This window comes from Gymnoscopelus braueri (genome assembly GCF_963280865.1).
Source record: "Gymnoscopelus braueri genome assembly, chromosome: 13".
NCBI classification, from domain to species: domain Eukaryota; kingdom Metazoa; phylum Chordata; class Actinopteri; order Myctophiformes; family Myctophidae; genus Gymnoscopelus; species Gymnoscopelus braueri.
Genome location: NC_137615.1, coordinates 40,881,037 through 40,902,238, shown reverse-complemented (window position 1 = coordinate 40,902,238; position 21,202 = coordinate 40,881,037). Strand labels below are relative to the sequence as shown.

The 21,202-nt window shown below is 40.4% G+C and overlaps 2 protein-coding genes across 3 annotated transcripts; one reads left to right on the top strand and one right to left on the bottom strand.

Annotated features, from left to right (window-relative positions):
* Positions 1-4,200: 4,200 nt before the first annotated feature.
* Positions 4,201-12,177, top strand: fbxw9 (F-box and WD repeat domain containing 9). Its single transcript, XM_080446619.1, has 8 exons — positions 4,201-4,573; positions 5,444-5,568; positions 6,234-6,381; positions 7,680-8,685; positions 9,007-9,155; positions 10,146-10,349; positions 10,665-10,730; positions 11,642-12,177. The coding sequence occupies exons 2-8, from the start codon at positions 5,459-5,461 to the stop codon at positions 11,711-11,713; spliced, it is 1,755 nt and encodes a 584-aa protein (XP_080302745.1). The 5' UTR covers positions 4,201-4,573; positions 5,444-5,458; the 3' UTR covers positions 11,714-12,177.
* A 2,819-nt stretch (positions 12,178-14,996) lies between these two features.
* On the bottom strand, positions 14,997-18,333 carry LOC308098085 (fish-egg lectin-like). Of its 2 annotated transcripts, XR_013934257.1 has the most exons (6): positions 18,190-18,333; positions 17,811-18,047; positions 17,421-17,626; positions 16,372-16,496; positions 15,273-15,538; positions 14,997-15,240 (listed from the first exon to the last, which is right to left on the bottom strand). XR_013934257.1 is itself a non-coding variant. In XM_080446310.1 (5 exons), the coding sequence occupies exons 1-5, from the start codon at positions 18,242-18,244 to the stop codon at positions 15,397-15,399; spliced, it is 765 nt and encodes a 254-aa protein (XP_080302436.1). In that variant the 5' UTR covers positions 18,245-18,333; the 3' UTR covers positions 14,997-15,396. The 2 variants fall into 2 exon arrangements, 1 of the variants encoding a protein (XP_080302436.1); XM_080446310.1 differs by having other exon boundaries at positions 14,997-15,538.
* Between the last annotated feature and the right edge of the window lie 2,869 nt (positions 18,334-21,202).

Below are 21,202 nucleotides of genomic sequence, written 5' to 3'. Positions count from 1 at the left end.
ATTTTTTCTTTCTGTTGATCCATATTTCTCATCTCGTTTGGGGAAAAAAACAAATGACACTTTGGGTCTGTTCTCTAGGTTTTCACCACATCAGTGCATACCCCCTTCCGCAAGTCAAGACCGTACAGTGCTAAATCTGTCATTTATCGTTTTACTAGCTGTGATAAGGGAATGAGAGACAGAGTTGTTGCATGGCAAATTATTACCTCTTGTTGAGTGACGCATGTTAGACTGAAATATGTCCGTCTTGTTGAGCATTTACACCGTTTTCTCTCATTTGGCTTCATCAATAGAACAGGGTTGCCATAGTTTGAAGGTGGCAGACATGTATGGCTCTTTCGCCCCGCTCATAACCTGTTGTGCGCTCAAGCCCCCTCTTGTCCCCATAGGTAATGGAGGTTGTGCGTTGTATTGTTGAGAATCCACCTTAGGTAGATACGTAGATAACAGGGTTCAGCTTCCTCTCTGGCTGTTAAGAGAATCACTGCAACAGTTCTAATACTGTAGAAAAGACGAGAATCCGTTTGCTGCTACTGCTTCTTTGTTTTTAGACTTATTTACAAAACGGGCTTTAAAGAGAGCGATAAGGCATCGGTAAGATCTTAAAAGTTAAGTGAGTTGGTTCTTATCGATATAAATGCACTTTTTCTTTTTGTAAGAAATTTTGAATCTCACTCTTAATGATACTCAGTAATGATATTACCAATGTTAAGGTATAGATTTTTTTTCTCCTTCTTTCCAATAAGTGATTTTAGGACTAAACGGCTTGCTACAGTAAGCAAACAATGTAATGAAGATAATTGTTAATCAATGGTGAAATGAGCAGGTAAGATTAAGGCCTCCGTGCATAGGATTAGCTTTAAGGTAGCTCCTCCTAAAATGGATTGTATAGGTATCATGGGGAGGGAGGTGGGGTGGACATCTTAATTACAGTATTTGGGATCCATATCCTAGTGTTCCTGCCAGTCCATATCTGTGTTAGAGGATGTTTTTTTCCCCCCCTCATGTGAGCTTTTTGTAGAATAAGGCTATGAATTACACTCGATTCCGGCCATCGAGACCCATCCTTTGGCGGTCGTGAACAATGTTGCATGCTTTTGGATAATGTTTGCTTTTTTAATTTAATTTTTTTTATTAGACTATCATACAACAGATCCCCCTCTTGAGGGTCTGCCTTTAAGAGCTTTGTCGATGGCAATGCAACTTTTGCTGCTGAAATGGCAGCCGTGCGATTCCAGCTAAAGATCAAACACGGCGACAGTCGTCGCCATTTGCCATATACACACCCGTTGATACTGTGTAGGATATGCCTGGGAATATACCGACTTCTTTATCCGAATAATTTCTTCTGCCCTGACATTGGTTAGTATATGTGAGGGGAGCGGTTGTCTGTATCCAGCTGTATCTTCTTGTCATTGTCCATAGTGGACTATTCTGTTGAATTGAATGTGTGACTGTGTGTATGTATGTGTTTACTCGTCTTTATTTGACTATATAAGGGTGTGTATGCAGGAGTGCCGCTTAAGCCTGATTTATACTTGGTGTCGCTCAATGAAAATGGATGAACAAGCTCATGTCTCAATGTGACACATTGTGCGCTTGTAGATCTATATTCGATGCGTGACACGCGCAATCAAGTGTAAATCAGTCATTAGACTTTAACTTTGCACCAGCTCTCACCCCATGTGATGTCATAGGCAGAGCCTGCATCATGCTTGAGATAAGAGGCCACGTGGAGAATCAGCATTTACATGCCAGTTACCATCTCAGTTTGTGATTGTCAGAATATACAGTAGGTCGCTCAGAGCTACTTTTAAAATATAGGCATTCAATACTAATCAAGAAAATGCATTTTCCTGTTGTCGGGAAGAGCGTTTTTGGACACCAGCTCATATCTATGAATATAGTTTCTAGGTAGGCATCGGTGTAGTTTATTTCATTTTATCCATGCTACATGGAATGTGACATTTTGGACTCTAAAACACTTTTGTAAGCCGCTGCACCCCAAAGGGTGAACACTAATGGTATATTCCTATAAGGGTAAACTGGTAGGCAAGCGTTGATCGGTAGGTGGCCTCTCTCAGGTCGTTAGAACAGCTGTGCACAGAGAACTGACTTAACCACATGAACCCTTGCATCCCTGTTCCGGGGGTCAAACAGTCGGCGAAAGTAGCCAATCTACAGCTTGTAGATGGGGTATTTTCGGCAAAGATACTTAAGTGTAGAGGGCCTAGTATTACATAATCATATAGGAGGACTGTCTCAAATGTACAAATCAAGCAGGGAGATTCTCTTGGACTTATTTCAGATGTGCTGGCATTTATACACTTTAACAGGAGGGGAAGAAAAACTTGTTATTTCCCCTAAAAAAAAAAACTCTGCTGGCATGAGAAAAAAAAGAGGAATCTTAACTATCAGAGCTGAGGCAATCATCTCAAGTTTGACTAAAGGCTTCAACAAACAAGGACATTCAACTGTGTTCGTGCCCTGTGGCCAACTAGGAGGGTTTAAGTGGTTAAACTCAGTCATTGCATGGCGCTCTAGTGTGACACTGGTCTTAACACCATAAAGAAAAGGGTGAAAAGTCTAGACTTTGTCACCCTTTGCAATGTAGCGATATGCTAATCTCAATGTACAAGCGAAATCTCATTCTCAAATGTAAGTTTTCCACAGGTTGAGGTTTTTTTCTTTAAATCTTTTTAAATCTTATGGCTCATGAGATGTTTGTTTTGTTTATTTAATTTGTTTTTTTAATTTATTTTGGTTAAATTGCGATTTTCTTTTGATTGTTTTTTGTGCGCAAATGCACAAATGTTTTAGACTTTAAAAGTTTTTTTTTTCTGCAATGTTCTTTTTATTTAAAGAATTTGTTTTCGTTGTTTTATAGCGGACCATTTTGATTTTGTCAAGGTTAAGTGGTAGGACATGAGTGGGAGAGACGGAGCTTGGTGCATACCTAAGGGAAGAATGTAAAAGACTCATCCATCATTATGTTCAATCTGAATCAATGAATTTGATGTAGTACCGGTATATTTTTTTCCCCCTCAACTGTGGTGCAGGTGGGATGGTTTCTATTTTACTTTTGTGAATGGGAAAATAAAAGGTTTTCTATCAAGCTGGGAATCGGTGGACGTGAGTGTCTTATTTGTTTGAATGGAAATCATGAAGTGTATAATTTTTGTACGTTCATCACCTGGGTGGTGGGTGTCACCCTCCCAGACGATGGATGGACCCTAGGATTGGACGGACCTCCAAAAGCAGGGACAACTTTTTATGCCAGGGGAATTCTAATTGTCTTACTAACCAACTGCACTGTGAAGATGTGTGAACTGAACGGTTTTAAATTATTTGAGCAATATAGTTAACTACTGCTACAGTCAGCCAGCAAAGACTGCTGCTGCATGCCGTTTAATGTGTTGTAACTGAGTGTGTAGGCTCTCGGAGACTGATTTCATGGCACAATTTTCACATTGCTTCTGTCATACAGTTTTCTTGCACTAAACCCTCGGGAGACTTCATCCTTGTGCTGAGTTATTTCAAGGCTGTAAATTAGATGCCCCCCCCACCCTTTGTTTCATCTACTGTAAATGACAAATTCTAATTGAAGGAGCATATCTAGACAGACAAGCTTGCCGCTTGGCTGAAATGGAAATTCAAAAAATATTAAAGGTATTTAAAAACATGTTACAAAAGGTGATGCATTCCTTTGAATCGTTATCAGGGGGCATTATTAGAGACTGGCATAGTGGAATAGTTGTCTGTCTGGCTGATTGGACAGTTTGCAAAAAAGTACAGGGGTACAGTTCCATACAAAGCCTCAAAGGATGAACCCAAGAAGGCACTATGGCTCGTTTCCATTGGGGTCCTGTAATTGGGGCTTCAAAGTGTGACAGAAAATAGTTTGTCATTTATATGTAGTTAATATGCATGCATATTAGTATTTGAGTAAAGTTCAGATTTTTTTTATTTTTAAAAGGGATACGAAGTTGCCATGGTAATTAACCCCCCCTCCCCCAAGTGAACACTGGAGATCCAAAATAGTTAGCTCTGGGAAGCTATTGTAATCTGATTGTAATCCAGTAAGTGGCAGTGATGCCACATTATGGACGCCAACCGCCATATACTCCACAGAAGAAGAAAGGCCGCGGATCTCGTGGTGACGAACTCCTCAGGCGCCGGAAGCGGTGATTTGAATTTTTGTAGTTCGGTATGTGAAACCTTTTCTTCATGATCTACCGGCTATATATTTAAGTATTAAAATGGTTTGATTTTATTTTTGGGTAAAGTACTCAATTTATGGCAGGGGGAGTCGTGCCTGCTCTTCTATATCAGCCGGTAACTGAGCAGAACAAACATTTGACTCTGTAACAACAACAGTTCCCACCCGGCCTGGAACTGAACTGACTGAACCCGAGCAAAGCAAGCTGGACTTGAACATTAGTTCACAAGTTAGTTAACCATGAACTGCCTATTCTAGCTGCTATTCTCTTCTGAACACGATAGAAGAGAACGGAAATCACTGTCAAATGAACTGACAGACAGAAAACACCGACAGCAAGCAAGGGACACTTGGGTAAGTGGCTTTGTCTTTAAGCATCACTGAGTGACTGTAAAACACACACCGACTCTCCAGAGTAATATTTCGATTATACAACCAACAACAACACAACATATGAATGTTGGAGCTCACAAATTAAACATTCTGCTAGTGGTCTGGTGTTATTCCCGTTTCTCTGGAAACGCATGAGGTCTGACTAATGCCTGCTTATTGTATCTAATATTGTATATGAAACCTAGTTATTACTCCAACAACCAGGAGATGTCTAGTCCCTCTTGAGTCAACCAGCTAACTTCAGCTAATGCTTGTAGAGACCACACACATTTAATACAAAACTGCCATAAGTTGCTACTATTATCTGCTGAAATAATGTTACACCCCATCAGTGGTGGTGTATTATTTCTAGTAATGAGCCAGTTTTCCTTTGGGGTATGATGACTAGGTGTGCAGTCATGCTGATTTGATCACCTACTAAAATTAATGAATGTCTAGTTTGACCAATCAGGTTGCTTGGTCGGAGCTACCTGTTGTACTGTTGTGGTCCAGGGGGGGGATACCAGGGGGGTCCCCAGCCAAATGTGTTAATAAAGCGTCACAATCATTTTAAGCCCTTAATCCATATCGTTTTTATGATTTCTTTGACTTAAAAAATAGCAGATATACTATACAAGCTCATAGCGCTACGAGCTTGTAGATCTGCTTTTAAAAAAAAATCATGAACATTTGTCCAAATCGTCACTCAAATCTTTGCTTCTGGGCGTCCCTGCCCCTGGAACAAAATATTTTGAGATGAGGGGTTCCGTGGCCAAATACATATCATTTTGGCACGAAAAAGAACCACTGCACTATATAACTGTACAAACTGTTTTGTTTTTTATTTGAAAGGGAGTAAAGGTGGTGATGTCTGAGGACCAGGTGGGTGTGAACTGTGAGCATGCAGAGAGAGGAGGCAACGAGGCTCATCATGACATGAGTGATGACTTCAGAGCTGACCAGGCTGACCTACATGGGTAAAGTCATTTCATCTACCTGTTTCTGGTTTGACGGAAGCCTTGACAAGCTACGTGTATGTAGTTTCCTATAGCAATTGAGTGTAGGGCTGGGCGATATGACTTACAATCAGTACGATACGATTCTTTCAAACCTTTGCCTCGATTACCATTAATGTTTTTAAATAGTGAAAATAGCAGATCTACAAGCTCACAACACGTCACATTTTTGTACACCTCCATTGTAGAACAATGTATAAGACAGGGTTAAGCACTTAAACCCCATATGATTGAGCGGAGTCCCCCAGGGCTCTATACTAGTATCTTTTCTGTTTTCTGTTAGTGGGGAAAGCTTTCGATTTGTTATAGCCGATCGCTAAGTGTGAGCTTGTCGATCTGCTATTTTCTGCGAAGTGGTTAATCAAAAGATCTATTAAATATTCTCGTGTCGCTTTGTTGATAACTTGATATATAGAACGCACAATCTATGTAAAGCGCTTTGGATAAAAGCACTATATAATAAATGCACCATTTATATAGGGGGGGGGGAAGGAAAAAAAACGTGCTGCTTGATTATTTGGTTATAAGTCAGTTATTGGTTCTAAATATTGGTTTAGATATTTTCGGTTCATTTCCCAGCCCTACAATTGAATGCCATTTACCCTCTGCCCCCTTATTTCTTCCAGTGCTCTCTCCAGCACTTGCCCCGCCTCCACAGAACTGAGCCCCTCCCCTTCTGTTGAGGACAGTGGCTTGCTGTCGTTGCCATGGGAGATGGTGGCCCGCATTGCCTCTCACCTCCCTGCACAGTGTGTCATCAATGTGCTGCCAAAGGTTAGTTTGTGTCTTTTGGAGGGAACAGTGAAGTACACAAGCGACGTTTCAACAACTCAAAACCTTGGGTGTGACGCAAGCAGTAGTAGTAGTCAATATAGTCAGGACTGTGTTTTATTTTCTAGGAGTTTAGGGCATGTCTTTCTTCACATCACTTGAACTTGTCTTTCAGCTTATCCCACATTTATTCTCTCATTATTTGATTAGCACACCACAAATATGGTGTATTTGAATTCCTATTCTGACTGTAGTTGCCATTCCCCCAACATTAACTAACTGAGATTTAGGTTATTTCTTCAGACATTTCTCCTACAGTAATGTGTCATATAGTGATGGTTTTATTTTATTATTTATTGATGTATTCAGCTAATGCAAAGCCCTCGAGTCAGTCAGTTGCCTCCTGGTTAATCCACGTGGCTGTCAGTTGGCTGTCTTTCATAAATCGTGTCCGTCTGGTGGAAACCTTTTATGTCCAAAGCCGTTACTTATCAGGAAATGGAAAAAAGGGCTTGTATTCCAATGGATCCAAAGAAGTTATTATGCAGTCACAAGCTCTTGTTAATACTTTTCTTTGGTTCGAAAGTTAAAAAAATGATTTATTTTGCGAGTTGGTTATAATGTCCAGAGGGAGACTACTGTACATGTATTGACTCTATCGTAATTGCATAGTCTAGTCTACCATTATCTTAATAAGAGGAATGGCCTACAATATCCTCTTTACAGTGCTTTACAATTATGTTTGATTACAGGTAAACATAAAATCAAGAGTGTAACCTATTGGAGTGGCCACCAGTGTAGTGGAGCTTGGAGATGCTTCTTCAAATCAAATCAAACCTTTCAGCCATAATTTGCATTTGGTGTTTTTGCTCCTTTCACCAACAAATTCTAAATAATCAGAAGGCTGACCTCTCTGCCATCTCTGAATCTCTGCCATGTCGCTAGTTGAATGAGCTTCACATTGTGCAATTGTGCACTGACACTGGCACAGTGGCACACCCATCTGGAACTTGGATGGAGTTTCTTTTTCATTTGTGGCAACAGAAGGAACAGGGAAATAATGTTTAAAGTAACATGAAGTAATGCAATTCATTTGAAAACATAATACAGTAAGTAACTAAGTACTTGAATTGTTATGTTACCCATTACACAAAAAAGTAATCCGACATCTCTCTATACCCCCAACACTGGTCATAAACAACCTCTCTCCAAATAATGTCTTATTAGCCTTGTTGTGTAGAACAAGGCGATTACTAAGATTGTTCTAGATAGAATGATGTTGTCTCTCTTGCTTTGTTCAGGTGTGCCATGCATTGGGAAATGTTGGCAAAGATGGTATAGCCTGGCAGCTCCGTGCACGCAGGCTAACGGGCTCCCGGGCTGCCTTCCCTGTGGGTCCAAAGGAAGACTTTGACTGGCCCGCTGCCTGCCTGGAGATGGAGGAGCTAATAAGCTGCTGGGCAGGCCAAGCTGACTGGGTGGCCAAGGAGACCCAGGAGGAGGAGGAGGAGGAGGAGAGTGAGAGGGGGAGAGAGGGCCGTGAGCCAAGGCCAGGGGAGGGTAGACGACCTGGAGCTGAAGAGCAAGGAAATGGAAGGGCAGATGTTGAAGAGGGGGTGGGGGTGGCTGCGCAAGAGGTCGTTTTTGGTGTTCACGAAGTACTGGAGGTGGCGTTGGAAGGCGAAGAAGGAGACATGCAGCCGGAGAGAGGTAGGGAGCCACTGGCAAGAGTGAGGGCGGAGGAGGCTGCAGCAGGCCTGATGGAGGAAGAAAGGCGTGAGAGAGGGGCAGCGGATGGGGCCGACGGCCAGGAGCACCCGGCCGACCTGGGGAATCAGGGCGATGAAGGAGGAGAGGTAGACATGGAGGTGGAGCACGGCGAGCCTCCCAGATCGCCGAGCCCACCCCCGGCCCTGGAGCGCATCTCCCTGCCCTCGGCCCACATCGGGCACGTTAACTCTGTGTTGCTGCTGGGGGGTCAGGGGGCGGTGTGCGCCTCAGCTTCGCGGGACAGAAACGTGAACCTATGGGACCTACGAGCGGGCTCCCGCGGCACACTGCTGAGCACGCTGGTGGGGCAGGGCCTCTACACCAGCCACCAGGGTTGGGTGTGGTGCCTGGCGTCCAGGGGCCCGCTGCTGGCCTCTGGGAGCTTTGACAGCACCGTGCGGCTGTGGGACCTGGAGGCAGGCGGAGCCGAAAACGGAATCATTAGCACCCGGGCCGCTGTGCTCTGTCTGTCCTGTCAGACGGACGTGCTGCTGGCTGGGTTGTATGACAAGCGGGTGAACATCTACGATATCAGAGGTGAGGCCATGTACTGTACTTATGTCCCGTCTGTTGCATGACTTTCTACCTAACCACATGAACCCTCATTCCGGGGGCAAAACGTTTTGCGAAAATAGCAGATCTATGAGCTCACAACGTGTTGTGAGCTTGTAGATCTGCTATTTTCGGCAAAGTGATTCGCAGAGAGAGGGGAGAAAATAAGACCGGACCAAGTACAGAGCCGACCCCTATCGACTAAGCATTAGTTTATCAATAGAGGGTTTATGTGCTTAAAGTAAATGAATTCTGGAAAGAAATGATGCTATTTGAAGTTAATAATATTATGCGTTTGTGCTGCAGCCGCTCAGCCGCTGGTGAAGAGCCTTCGTCTCCACGGCAAAGCGGTGATGTGCGTGGCTGCAGATGATCAGTACATTATCTCTGCAAGTGAAGATCACACCGTGGCCGTCTACGACCGCAGGGCAGGGAAGTTGCTGAAGAAACTCCGGGTAAACTGACATGCACTCATATGTTACTGCTTGTTTAGACAGATGCTGCGTTTCATTCCCTGACATAAACCTTGTTTCTTTGCAGCACTTTTGACTTATGTTTTCTTTGCACTCTATTTGAAAACTTTGTTTGTTGACTAGGGTTCATGCCTTTTACTCTGATCTTGCACTTCGAAAGTCACTCTGGATAAATGTAAATTGCAATCGTTAACATCGAAACAGCCTTCACTAAGACGGTGTGTTTGTATGTACGGTATATGCTCTCATATAGTAAACTAAGCACATAGATTACGGCCGGGCAATTAAACGCAAATATATCGAAACCGATATTATATTTGGAACAAGTAATTGGTTGCTTGCTCGTGTAGGTTAATCGAATAATCTAGAAGCAGGTTCTTTTAATATTGTTTTTTAATTTCTTATATATCAAGGAATCGATGCGGAACAATTCTAACAGATTTATTTTACAGTGGCGTACAAAAATATTGAAAATAGCTGAGCTTGTAGATCAGCTATTTTCACACTATTTAAATCGTAATCGAGGCAAAAATTTGAAATAATTGTGATATTGATTAGAAGTCATATCGCCACTAGGGCTGTCACAGCTATGACATTTTACATGACGATTAATTGTTGCACAAATAATTACGATTAACGATTGAATTGTGTTTTTGTCGTTGAACATTGTCTGGAACATATGCATATCTGTTTTGGCTTTTAGGCCTTGAAGTTGCTTTGGGCAGATATGACAAATAACCTAAATATACAGAGAAATAACTGACACATTTAATAATTTTATACTTTCCAAAAAAAATACACGTGACGCGTTGTAAGCTTGTAGATCACATTTGAAAATGTATGAACATTTTTCAACATGGAAACGATTATGACGATTATGCAAAAATAATTGCAATTAGACTATTATGTATTAATTGTGACAGGCCTAAAATCCGCCGCCCGCGCTAACATAATAGATTGTCTCCCGTGCAGCTCAGCTCCTACCTGCTGTCCATGTGCTACAGTGACAATGAGGTGTGGGCTGGAGACCAGAAGGGCATGCTGCACGCCTTCTCCATGCAGGCAGGGATGTTCAAGCCTGTGTCCCAGTTCGACGTGGGCCACACGTCCCTGGTCACCGGAATCCACCGCTCGCCCGGCAGCCTCTACACCTGCTCCTCTGACGGAACCATTAAGGTATTATTATCATCATCTCACCCTGTGACCTTTTGGGATAAATAGCCGATCTACAAGCTTGTAGATCTGCTATTTTTTGGCCAATTTGTCCACTCCACCCCAGAATATGGACACTGGGGTTAAAATGTGAATATAAAATGTAATTTTATTTTACCATGGGATCAATGATTTGTACCATTCTTTTTTTTGGTAAATGAAATGTGTCCTCTGCATGTTTTTTTTTTAAATGTTGTCTATGTTATGTATTTGTGATTACAACACATAACAACTGTAATATAGTGCTTCATCTTCTGTTACTATTTGTTGTCTATTTAGATACATCTACCATGTGCGCCTCCAAGGACTCTATGCACTGTATGTCGTCACACGACAGTCAGTGGGGTGAGTGCTGTTTTGCCTCTGATTATTAAAATGCTTTTGTGATGATTTTAGCCCAGTCATTGATGACGAATAATGAAAATAGCTGGTCTACGCGTTGTTTGTTTTCCATTTCAATATAACTCTCTACCTACAGTATTGCACTAGCCTGACACTCAGCCTGAATTTTCATTTCGTTTCCAGAACATATTTATTTTAATGGGCGTGGCTAGCGATTCAGGGGCTGGAGCCAGGCTAGTATTGCACGCCTGTCCCAAGGTTTCTTCCTCATTCGTTACCGTCAAGCTTTTTTTCTTGGGAGATTTTCCTTGCCTGATTGAAGGTCTAAGGACAATGGGTGTTGTTTTGGTTTCCATTGTTAATATCGTGTTATTGCTTGCTTTTGTCGAAGGGCCTTTCCATAATGAATTTAGATATTGAAGGTTTATTCTTGATTCTCTTAATGTTTTTCACATTTTCATGTGTTCGTTCTGTACTTTTAGATAAAATGTTTTATGTAAAGCAATTTGTAACTTCATTTAGAATATAATGATTATGATTATTATAATAAAGACCAATCCACATCGCTGTTGATTGTAATCTCATGAGAACTAATACATCATTGTAGAAAACAATCAATTGTGCGCAGTGGAAGAAGTTGAGCGAGGCTCTTCATACAGAGCTTTGCATGACTTTCTATACATTATAGAGACAGGCCAGGGCAGCAGTTGCAGGGATCTGACTAAATGCTAGCCTGGTTCCAGACGAATCTGCCATTGCAAAATTGCATTGCACTTTAGCCCGCAGTGTGTCGTGTGATATTGGTGATCTGGCCACGCGAGGCTAACTATCTGTTTGTAGTCAAACTGGTTGCTCTGCCTTCTAATTTCTTCCTATTTGTTCTCTCTCTCTCCTCCTCTGTCTTTATTTATCAGTTGAGCGTGGAAGCTGGCGTGTTAGCAGTAGCCCCGGGCGATAATGTGGAGGTGTGGAGGGTCCGAAGTTGAAAGACCAAGACTTATACACATCACTAAACCGGTGTGTGAAGACATTACACCAGTGGGGAAAAGACCACATGCCTGTACTTTCCACATTGTGACTCCAACACCGGGCTGTCTTGATTCAGCATGGCGTAAGGAATATTTACTATGGTCTTGCATATCAAAAAGAAGCCGAATAGGCCCGTCACAAATCTTACTTGCCGATTAATTATCATACTTGTGTTTTTGGCATTGAACATTGGAACAAGCTCACAGCGACGTGTTGTGAGATCTGCTGTTGTAGATCTGCTATATCCGCTATTTTGGGAAAATAGTGGAAATAGCAAATAATTGCGATTAGGCAATTATGTAATAATTGTGACAGGCCTAAACCCGAAAGTTGTGAAGTTATGGTTTACCTGAAAACAAGCCACATTTTGGTGACACTTAGTTTGAGCCAACATTCAAAGCTTTCATTGTGTGTGTGTGTGTGTGTGAAAAGAAAAGCCTTGTATTGTTAATTTATTTTTAATTTGTCTTAATTTGTCTTTAATTTGTCTTCACTATGCATAACTCAGCACTTATTCGAAGGCTTATACAATTGAACAATTGACTGAAAATTCACAGTAACTTGACAATAAAAAAAATTCAGACATTTGCTCCCTGGAGAATGGAGTCGTCATTCTCAAAGGTCAATTGTGCCGTAGTCTCTTCTTAACTGACTACAGTATGCCCTCCCAAAAGCCACACACAGGAAACGCTTGCTTTTCGTTTCCGTTCATGAAAATATATTTTCAAATTTCCATTTCTGCTAAGCAGCAAGCTAGAATGCTTCGACTAAATAGCAATTATTTGCGCTACTGCAAAGACAGAATGGAAGGTGGAGGAGGCGGACTTCGTTTTACATTCTGTACATTTTCAACACTTCCCCTTGCACAGACTGTTAGGCGGAAGCATTTGAAAATAGTGTGAGCCACCAGCAGTCTCGCCTTGAGAGACTAGTTGTGCAGTGATAGTCTAAGTCAGTGGTTCCCAAACTGGGGGGTCGGTACCCTCAGAGGGCTCCACAAATTATTTTGGGGGGTCCCCGGATTATTAGCTTAATGTGCAACATTCTTTTGTCAACACAGTACACTTTAACTTCCTATTTATATATATAAAGATTTTTTTTCAAGGTTTTAATGAAAAATAAATACCATTTCTATTTTACATATTTATGTTATACTGTTATTATTATTTTGCCAATTATTTGGGGCCCATTTGCAGTGTCCTCACGGCCCACCTGTGGGCCCCGGCGCACATGTTGAGAATCACTGCCGTAGATTATCACCCGGGCATTTGTCATCATTGCCCAAGATAATGTCTTTGTAGCTCATCATGCTTCTCATACTTTGTAATGACCTCTGTGATCTTATCATTTTTATCATTCATCTGTGAGCCTGATTGATGGGGATGTGGGTTGTATATCATTCTGGTTCTTAAACCTTGTGTAAGGATGAGGAAACCAAATAAAATGTTTTCACGGCTACATCACATGACTGTGAAATCACAATGTTTGATTACTTTTGATGAATTGCTTGCGCTGATAGGTCAGCTATTCCCGTATCAACCCTGGGGCTGATACAGTTCATTCTTAGTATTGTTATGGACGTGCACAGATAGACTCTAGGTGGTGCTAGAGCACCTGCCGTTTTGCCCTCTGGACGAGCAAGTGCCCTTTTGAATTATTATTTTTTACAGTGTTTGTTAGTTTTTTTGTTTTTTTTTAACAGTGTAGCCTAACAGTATGTGGCCCATGGTGACGATTAATTAATGGATCAATTCTGAATTAAAAGCTTCTAATATATTAACAATGCCGCAACATGTGCGTTTTGCCAGACATCCCCCACACATTTTTTGCAAAAGTAGAAGCCTAGATTCCCAATGTGAATGAAAATAGCAGTTCAAAGTTCGTCAGTAAAAGAAAGTTGGACACTGAAAATCGGCAATGGACTGAACAATATTCATTCATTGAATGAATGCATCATTGAAGAGGCAGTGACCACATTTGAACTGAAGCCAAACTAAAAGACAGGTAAATCATGCACCCCACTCTCTGATTCCAGCAGCCAGTAGAACTTAAATACTGGCTGCTGCTGCTGATGATAATGATAAAAACATACACAGTGCATTTTAGCTGTGACTGTGTAATGAATAATGCTCAGTTCAAGGTGGTATTTCAATCTTGTGTACTGTACAGGTACTTAAGAATAGTAGTAGCCTACTTATTTATATTGAATTGTTACAGTAATTTAGCAGAAACCAATCTGTTGAAGCTCAGTCTAGAGGGGTTCACTGCATTCAAGACTAGCTGCCATATCCTTGTGAACCCTTCCATGTTATCAGGGTCGGAGGATATAAGTCAGTTTTTCCAGAGGTACCACGCGTATTACCTCCTTATACCAATCATCCAGTGTAGGAATGTCCTCATGGATCCAAAGCTTGAGTATGGTCTTTCTTGCTATATGTAAGAGTATTCAGATCAATTTAGTGTTGTGACTGTTCCTTGCACTGGATACCTTTGCTGCCAGTACACACTGGAGAGGTGACAGGTCCAAATTATATCCAATCAAGGTATTCAGCTCGTTCTTCACCTCATTCCAAAACACTTGTATCTTTGTACATTTCCAAAACACATGTGCATACGCACCAACTTCTGTATCACATTTATTACAGTTAGGAGAACTAAGGCCAAGCTTACTTCTCAGTAGAGGTGTATAATGGAGTCTGTGTAATATTTAGAATTTTCTTTCTCTGTCATTATTGTAACTCAGAATTGTAAGTGTATTTTCTATGATTGTTGTTTGTCCAAATATTATATCTGTGTATCTTAACCTTTAATCTGTATATCAATGTATGCCCTTGGGAGGGTTCTATGTTGATGCATAACTGTATCTTATGCTCTGCTTCTGGGAGGTTTGAGATCTCAGATTCTGTGTCATGCTTGTGCAGATAATCTGTAGTATCACAGGAGCAGAGTCACATCGCCAAACTCGATGCAATAGCATTGCAATGACCATTTAAGTCATTCCTGACGACAGTGTGTCTAACTGAAAAGTTAATCTTTGTTGTAAGGAACCAGACAGACAAGGATGACCTGACAAAGGTTGACATAAAGAGTTCAAATGTGTTTTTTTCAATGCTGAATAGAAGTTTATTGAATGATTTATACATTTTGATTAAACACAGGAGAGAGAACACCAGGGTTATATGTTTAGAGCAAAGAAAGTTACCCGGTAAAGAAACATTCAGTGTTAATTTTGTTGACTAAGACTAAGATTAAACTATTTCAGATGACTAAAATAGGACTAAAACTAAATGGTGTGTTATTCAAAAGACTAAGACTAAATCAGAATTTGCTGTCAAAATTAATTTTGTTGACTAAGACTAAGACTAAAAGACTAAGATTTTGATATTTAGTCGACTAAGACTAGACTAAGACTGAACAATTTCAGATGACTAAAATAGGACTAAAACTAAGACTTAGTCTTAGACTAAGACTAAATCAGAATTTGCTGTCAAAATTAACTCTGGAAACATTCCCTACCCCAAAATGTCACATCCCTAATGACAGAGTGTGATGATCTGATCATGTATCATTTTCAATAAGTATTTGATTGTCAGTTGTGAGAAGTAGAAGAGAACTGGAGGTCTGCTGCACAGCTGACACCTCATGCTGTGCACTTCATGATGACTCCACTGGTGGACACACCATAAATGGTACCAAGATCATATGAGACTTGTCTCATGGTCTTGCACACGGGAACCTGCTTCCAACCGCTCCCATCCGGGCGTGCTTTGGAAATGCCAAGTCTGTTAGGACACAATATTGATGTATAAACGTTAGAGTCACATACCATGGTATTGGGTACATGGAGGTAAGTTAACGCTAATGCATTATAAGAGGCCGTGTCCACAGAAAGCATTTTTTGAGTGGAGGCAGCGCTCATGTCCAGAACGCTCACACAGATACCCATAATGTTAAAACCTATACCGTTGCTATGCTCTTCTGCATTATTGGCACAAATAGCCTATAGCTTAAACAACGTAAATGATGGGGTTGTCAGACAGACAACCAGCCATTATCAAACGTGACATTAGTAAAGCTCCTCTCGAAAAGTTGAAATATTTTCATTTGAAGCACCCAGGACGCTCTGGTCGTGCTGGGAAGAGGAACACTCCAGCGCATCAAATGCATGTCAGACAGGCACTGGTAGCTTTCTGTGGACATGGCCACTAAACATACAGTACAGTATAATGCATTATAATCTGCTTGTATGTGTAATGTATTACTAAGAACTTACAAATGCTGATAATGCTGTATAACAATCATGATAAAGCATTTCATAATGACTTATAAGGTCAAGTATAAATGCATTATACATTGCTTCATAGAGATTGTTACTGACATGTCAATTGAAGATTAAATATTTTACGTTTTTGAGACTAATGTTCTACAGAAACTTGACAACTCAGTAAGTTTTATTTATAAACCACTATTCATAAAGGTTATAGTGCCGTTCAAAGTGGTTTACAATACAAAACAGACAAAAATAAAAAATCCAATCTAAAACAAATTATGAAAAATAAAAACTGTAAAACAATGGAGAAAAATACACTTAAGTGTAAATTGTGCTCTGGCTCACCTTTGGAAAATGTTACCGCTCTGGTTTACCCCAAAGGCATTGCCGTCAGTCCCCACCTCAATCATTGTGAGTGATCCTGCAATGCGCTTAAAGCCTGCGAATGAGCAGGTGGCTGCAGACGTGAGCTATATATTAAAAAAGAAAATCACATTATCAACATTTAGTAGTCATCTTCATAGCCCAAGGAATGCCATTAAGCTGATCATAATGCAGATGAATAAATACATGTGGCTGAACTTTGTATGAGGCAAATGTTATTTGCAACTATATTACGATGATTACTTTTACATCTTGTGTGAATAATTGATTATTTTGTTGTCTTTGTGTTTATTTTTCTTTCTTTCTAGTATTGTCATTATTATGTGATATTATGTTACTGTATGTCTTATGTGCTCACATGCATTGCTTTTTATTTAATAAACAATATTGAAAAGATGCAGATGCTTAAAACATGCTTCCGCCGTTGCTGTATGAATGGGTGAATGTAATGCTCATTTCTCGCTCATTTCTCTTCTGCACTGTAATTGTATCTGTTATTTTTACTTATTTTGTTTTATGCATCCTAAGGTCATTGTATAATTGTGTTTCCTTTGCTTGATGTTCTGTGTAAAGCACATTGAATTGCCTTGTTTTTGAAATGGGCTAAACAAATAAATAGCTTTGCCTTCATTGTAAAGTGCTTTGGATAATGGAGCTATGGAAATGTCCATTTACATCATAGTATTTACTCTTATGAGCCTGTGTACAGCCTGAGATCTTCAGAACCTGATGGCTGTTGAATACAAAGGTTAATCGTACCTTTGTTGACAGGGAGCCTTGGCTCTGGAATGACCTGCCTGAGGAGCTCAGCTTGATATTGCTAAATATGTGTCACTGTCTTCTTTCTTCTTTGAAATAGCTATTTAAAAGTTACTTTTATCGGAAGAAATTAAAAAATATATGTTTTAATTGTATTGATTGATAACCCTTACCCTGACCTCTAATGCGTTTATTTCTCACTGTACACTTAGTTATTAGTTCTTTAGTTATTTGTAACCCAAAAATCTTACCGCGTTGAAGTAGATGGCGTTTCCGCTGTTGACTCCCCAGCATCCATATGGGCCACAGCTGAAGTACTTCAAGCTTCCTCCTAACTGTTTCCAGCCTGCAGAGCCACGACCATTGAAGGCCCTTGTGTAAGCACAATAGATTTGGTTGCCTTTGTTAACTCCCACAACAAAACCATTGCCTCCAGCATCCACCTGTATCAAGCCTCCTAAAGGCAACGATGGAGAAAAAAACATGAATATATTAAGTACGGTTCAATAGTGGTGTCAATAAACAGTCGAAATACCACATCATATCTCCCAGAATTTATTGCGATGTGATGATTTATCAAATTATTGCTAATGACGTTTGATGTACAAAGAAGGTGCTGAAGCTGAAAATGTTTTGTTTACCTGGAGCTTGTGCCCATTTGCCACCCACATATTTGTAGATTTTGTCTGAAACACTAATCCCCCACATCCCTGCTTCTCCCACTGAGATATGCTTCAGGTTGGCTTTTGGCAGTCTGGACCAGGATGAGCCACTCAGAAAGTAGGCTTGATGGTCTGTGTCTGTAGCAACCACTTGTCCCTGGCCAGCATCAACCTGCAATGCCTTGTTCAGCTGTGGGCCCTCGGTGCATGCCCAACCTGGGAGGAATACAACATCATGATAATTACCATTGGATGAAAAATCAGAACCAAATAATGTCCTTTATAACATATTTTAAAAAATCAAAGAAAAAATGCATGTTGACAGGAGATAAAAAGTGGACTGAAGGTCATTACTTACCCTGACAGAGAGCCAGGTGACCCAGCACCAGCAAGAAGACTGCAATAGCTCTCATGATGTCTCAGTTGGTCTGCCTTTCTGCCTCTCTTCTCTAGGAACTGCTATCTCTCCAGATTGATGTGGCCCTTTATATCATAGTCTTGAACCACAAAAATGTACACCCATCCAACCAGCTTGACAAAGATTTGACACGTCAGATCTACTGTGAAAATCTAGGTGTTAAGAATGAGGAAACAAAGTTAGAATATGCAAATATGCCGTGTGGTGACCCACCAAAAAGTGCCTAGAAAATGAAATTCGTTCCCACGTCTTGGATCTACTTTTTCAATGCATTTTTGCATAGACAATACCCTTGTGTACTTTGGGTTAAAAGGTCTCCGCACAATATCCTGCAGTATTTTTTCACAAGCCAGAAATGTATATAAGAGTGAATAATCAAAAATCTTGTGCTGCTGTTTTTGCTTGTAAAATGTGTTATATTGATTTTGGCAACACAATCTTTCTCAGATGTCATAAATACATATACCTAACATCTGAAACAAGTATTGGTGGCTTAGTATCCTCATATTTGATGTAGCATGCAAATGTAGCAAATTTGTTAAAGAAAACACTTCTACGGAAGTGATTGGCACCCAGCACAATGAAACATACACATAGTACATTTAGCTAAAAGCTTATGTTTCATAACCTGACACCGTCAAATGGAAGAAAGCTTGCGACACACATTTTGTTTCACAGCGTACTTGCATCTGAGACTCCGGGCGCAGAATCGATGACAGACAGTTTTTCTTTTTTTCAAGCTACTAGGCAGGTGATTGGATGATCCCGCCCCTAGCAGCCGCTGATTGGTTCGGACACGCAGTGTTCGGCCATCTCTACTCCCTTCGCAATCCCAGACCTCCCTGAAATCAAATGCAAATGAGATTTCCGGAGGGAGGGGGTTTACCAGGCTATATGTTTCATACATTAAAAAAAATCACAATACTGTGTAATGAAAGGTAGGGGAAAAAAGCAGCACACCTTGGCCCAAAATGGCTGAAAATCAATCAAAATGCTACCACGCCCCCCTAGATTGGAATAATGCCAGAAATAGACTAGACTAAAAGAAATACACTAAAGCTGCAAATTATTACAAAATATGGTATAGAATATGTATTAAAATACCACAGTGTATCACAGCATGTGTCATTTGTACATCAACCCCGCCACCCACCCCCCAGATCAGGCCTTCTGTGTCACTCACAGGTATGAACAGAGAAATGTTGGTGTGACATTGTCAGACAGTGCAACAGCAGCAAAATAGTTGCAAAAAAAACAAAAAGTATACAAATATGACAAAATATGAAAGTGCAGACTGCATCTCCTGGATGACCACTGATCACACCATTGATGGATTCTGGGGCACCAACTTCAGACTCAATGAGTATGTCTTGCAGCCCTGCATCACCAAACCTTTTTCCTAAAATACCTAGGAAGGACATGTATGAAACTCTATGTCTGTGGCAACTTTTTCTTTTTTTTCTATAATTTTTTTGTGTTGAGAGAAAGTGTTTCAAAGTGTCCAATAATAACAATAACAACTCAATTATTTATAATAACACTCACAAGCATAATCCATGGAAACCCTTGATCCACAGCCTCACCATGAGACCTCCTCCTCACCTCTCATCAAAATTAGGCACCATTGAATCAAACTATTGTGACATTGCATTCCTTTAGATCATGCCGTGCCCTTCATGAATTACTCATCATGTACATAATTATCTGTTTTGACACTCAAGTCTTTTTCCTTTGTCCCATCGGCATGCTTTCTCATCAACATGGATTAGGTCTACTGTACCTGTTCACCTTAATGGAAACCACACCTATTGAAGCTACGTAGACAAACAAAAAACTAGTTTAGCTGGAACTTCCTGTCTCCTCCTGTCCTCAAGTAACACTGTCCTCTGATGACCTTGGTCATAAAGGCTTCCTCTAGGCTAGAGTCAAAAGTGCCGGCTATCTCTAATACAGACACTTCATCAACCACAACAACATCTGGTGTATTAGCTGTCAAAGATGTAAAGATGTCTGAGTTATGACTGAGATCGAACATGTTTATACATTCTCACTGTAGATGCATGAGATGATGAATGTATGCATAAACCAGCGGCGGACTGGCCATTTGGCGTACCGGGCAAATGCCCGGTGGGCCGCTGGGCCAGTTTTTTTTTTCTTTTTTTTTTAAATATTTTCGCTCCCGTTTTAGGATTATTACGGTCATTTCCGGGTCGCGCGGCCAAATTATTAGTTACGTTAATGTTTGGGCAGGGATGCTTTCCAGCAGGGGCCTCAGTGCGGCTGCAGAGTTCATGTGCAGTGAAACGCTCCCCCCCCCCCCCCCCCCCGTTGACAAAACGGCCCAGGGGGGGGTGGTGGTCGGCCGGTCCGGACCAAAATGCCAGGGCTGAATTTTGGTCCCAGTCCGGCCCTGGCATAAACAGGTTTGTTTTGCCATAATTATAAAAGACATACTTGTGGTGTTTATGTATGTACCATAGTGTCCATAGATGTTATGACTTATGTGTGAATTCCATGCTGCAAACTAGCAGCATGGAATTCATACATAAGTGTCAATATCCTTGATCTGAACAAAATAACCAACACCTTTAGTCTTCTTAACAAAAGGAGTGAATGCCTCCCAGCCTTGGGCTCAATTATATTATTTATTTATATATATATATATATATATATATATATATATATATATATATATATATATATATATATATATATATATATATATATATATATATATATATATATATATATATATATATATATATATATATATATATGTATATATATATATATATATATATATATATATATATATATATATATATATATATATATATATGTATATATATATATATATGTATATATAGGAAGAAAATAGTACTATTTCAAGCTAAGCAACTGTGTACCACAACATTGAAAGTGCTCGGCAGTTGCTCTAAGAATTGAGCAAGGA

Coding starts and splice junctions, on each gene's coding strand:
- LOC308098085 (XM_080446310.1), bottom strand. CDS start 18,244: ATGAGAGCTATTGCAGTCTTCTTGCTGGTGCTGGGTCACCTGGCTCTC. Junction 18,048..18,189: donor TCACCTGGCTCTCTGTCAGG/GTAAGTAATGAC, acceptor TATTCCTCCCAG/GTTGGGCATGCACCGAGGGC. Junction 17,627..17,810: donor CAAATGGGCACAAGCTCCAG/GTAAACAAAACA, acceptor CGTTGCCTTTAG/GAGGCTTGATACAGGTGGAT.
- fbxw9 (XM_080446619.1), top strand. CDS start 5,459: ATGTCTGAGGACCAGGTGGGTGTGAACTGTGAGCATGCAGAGAGAGGA. Junction 5,569..6,233: donor GACCAGGCTGACCTACATGG/GTAAAGTCATTT, acceptor TATTTCTTCCAG/TGCTCTCTCCAGCACTTGCC. Junction 8,686..9,006: donor GAACATCTACGATATCAGAG/GTGAGGCCATGT, acceptor TTTGTGCTGCAG/CCGCTCAGCCGCTGGTGAAG.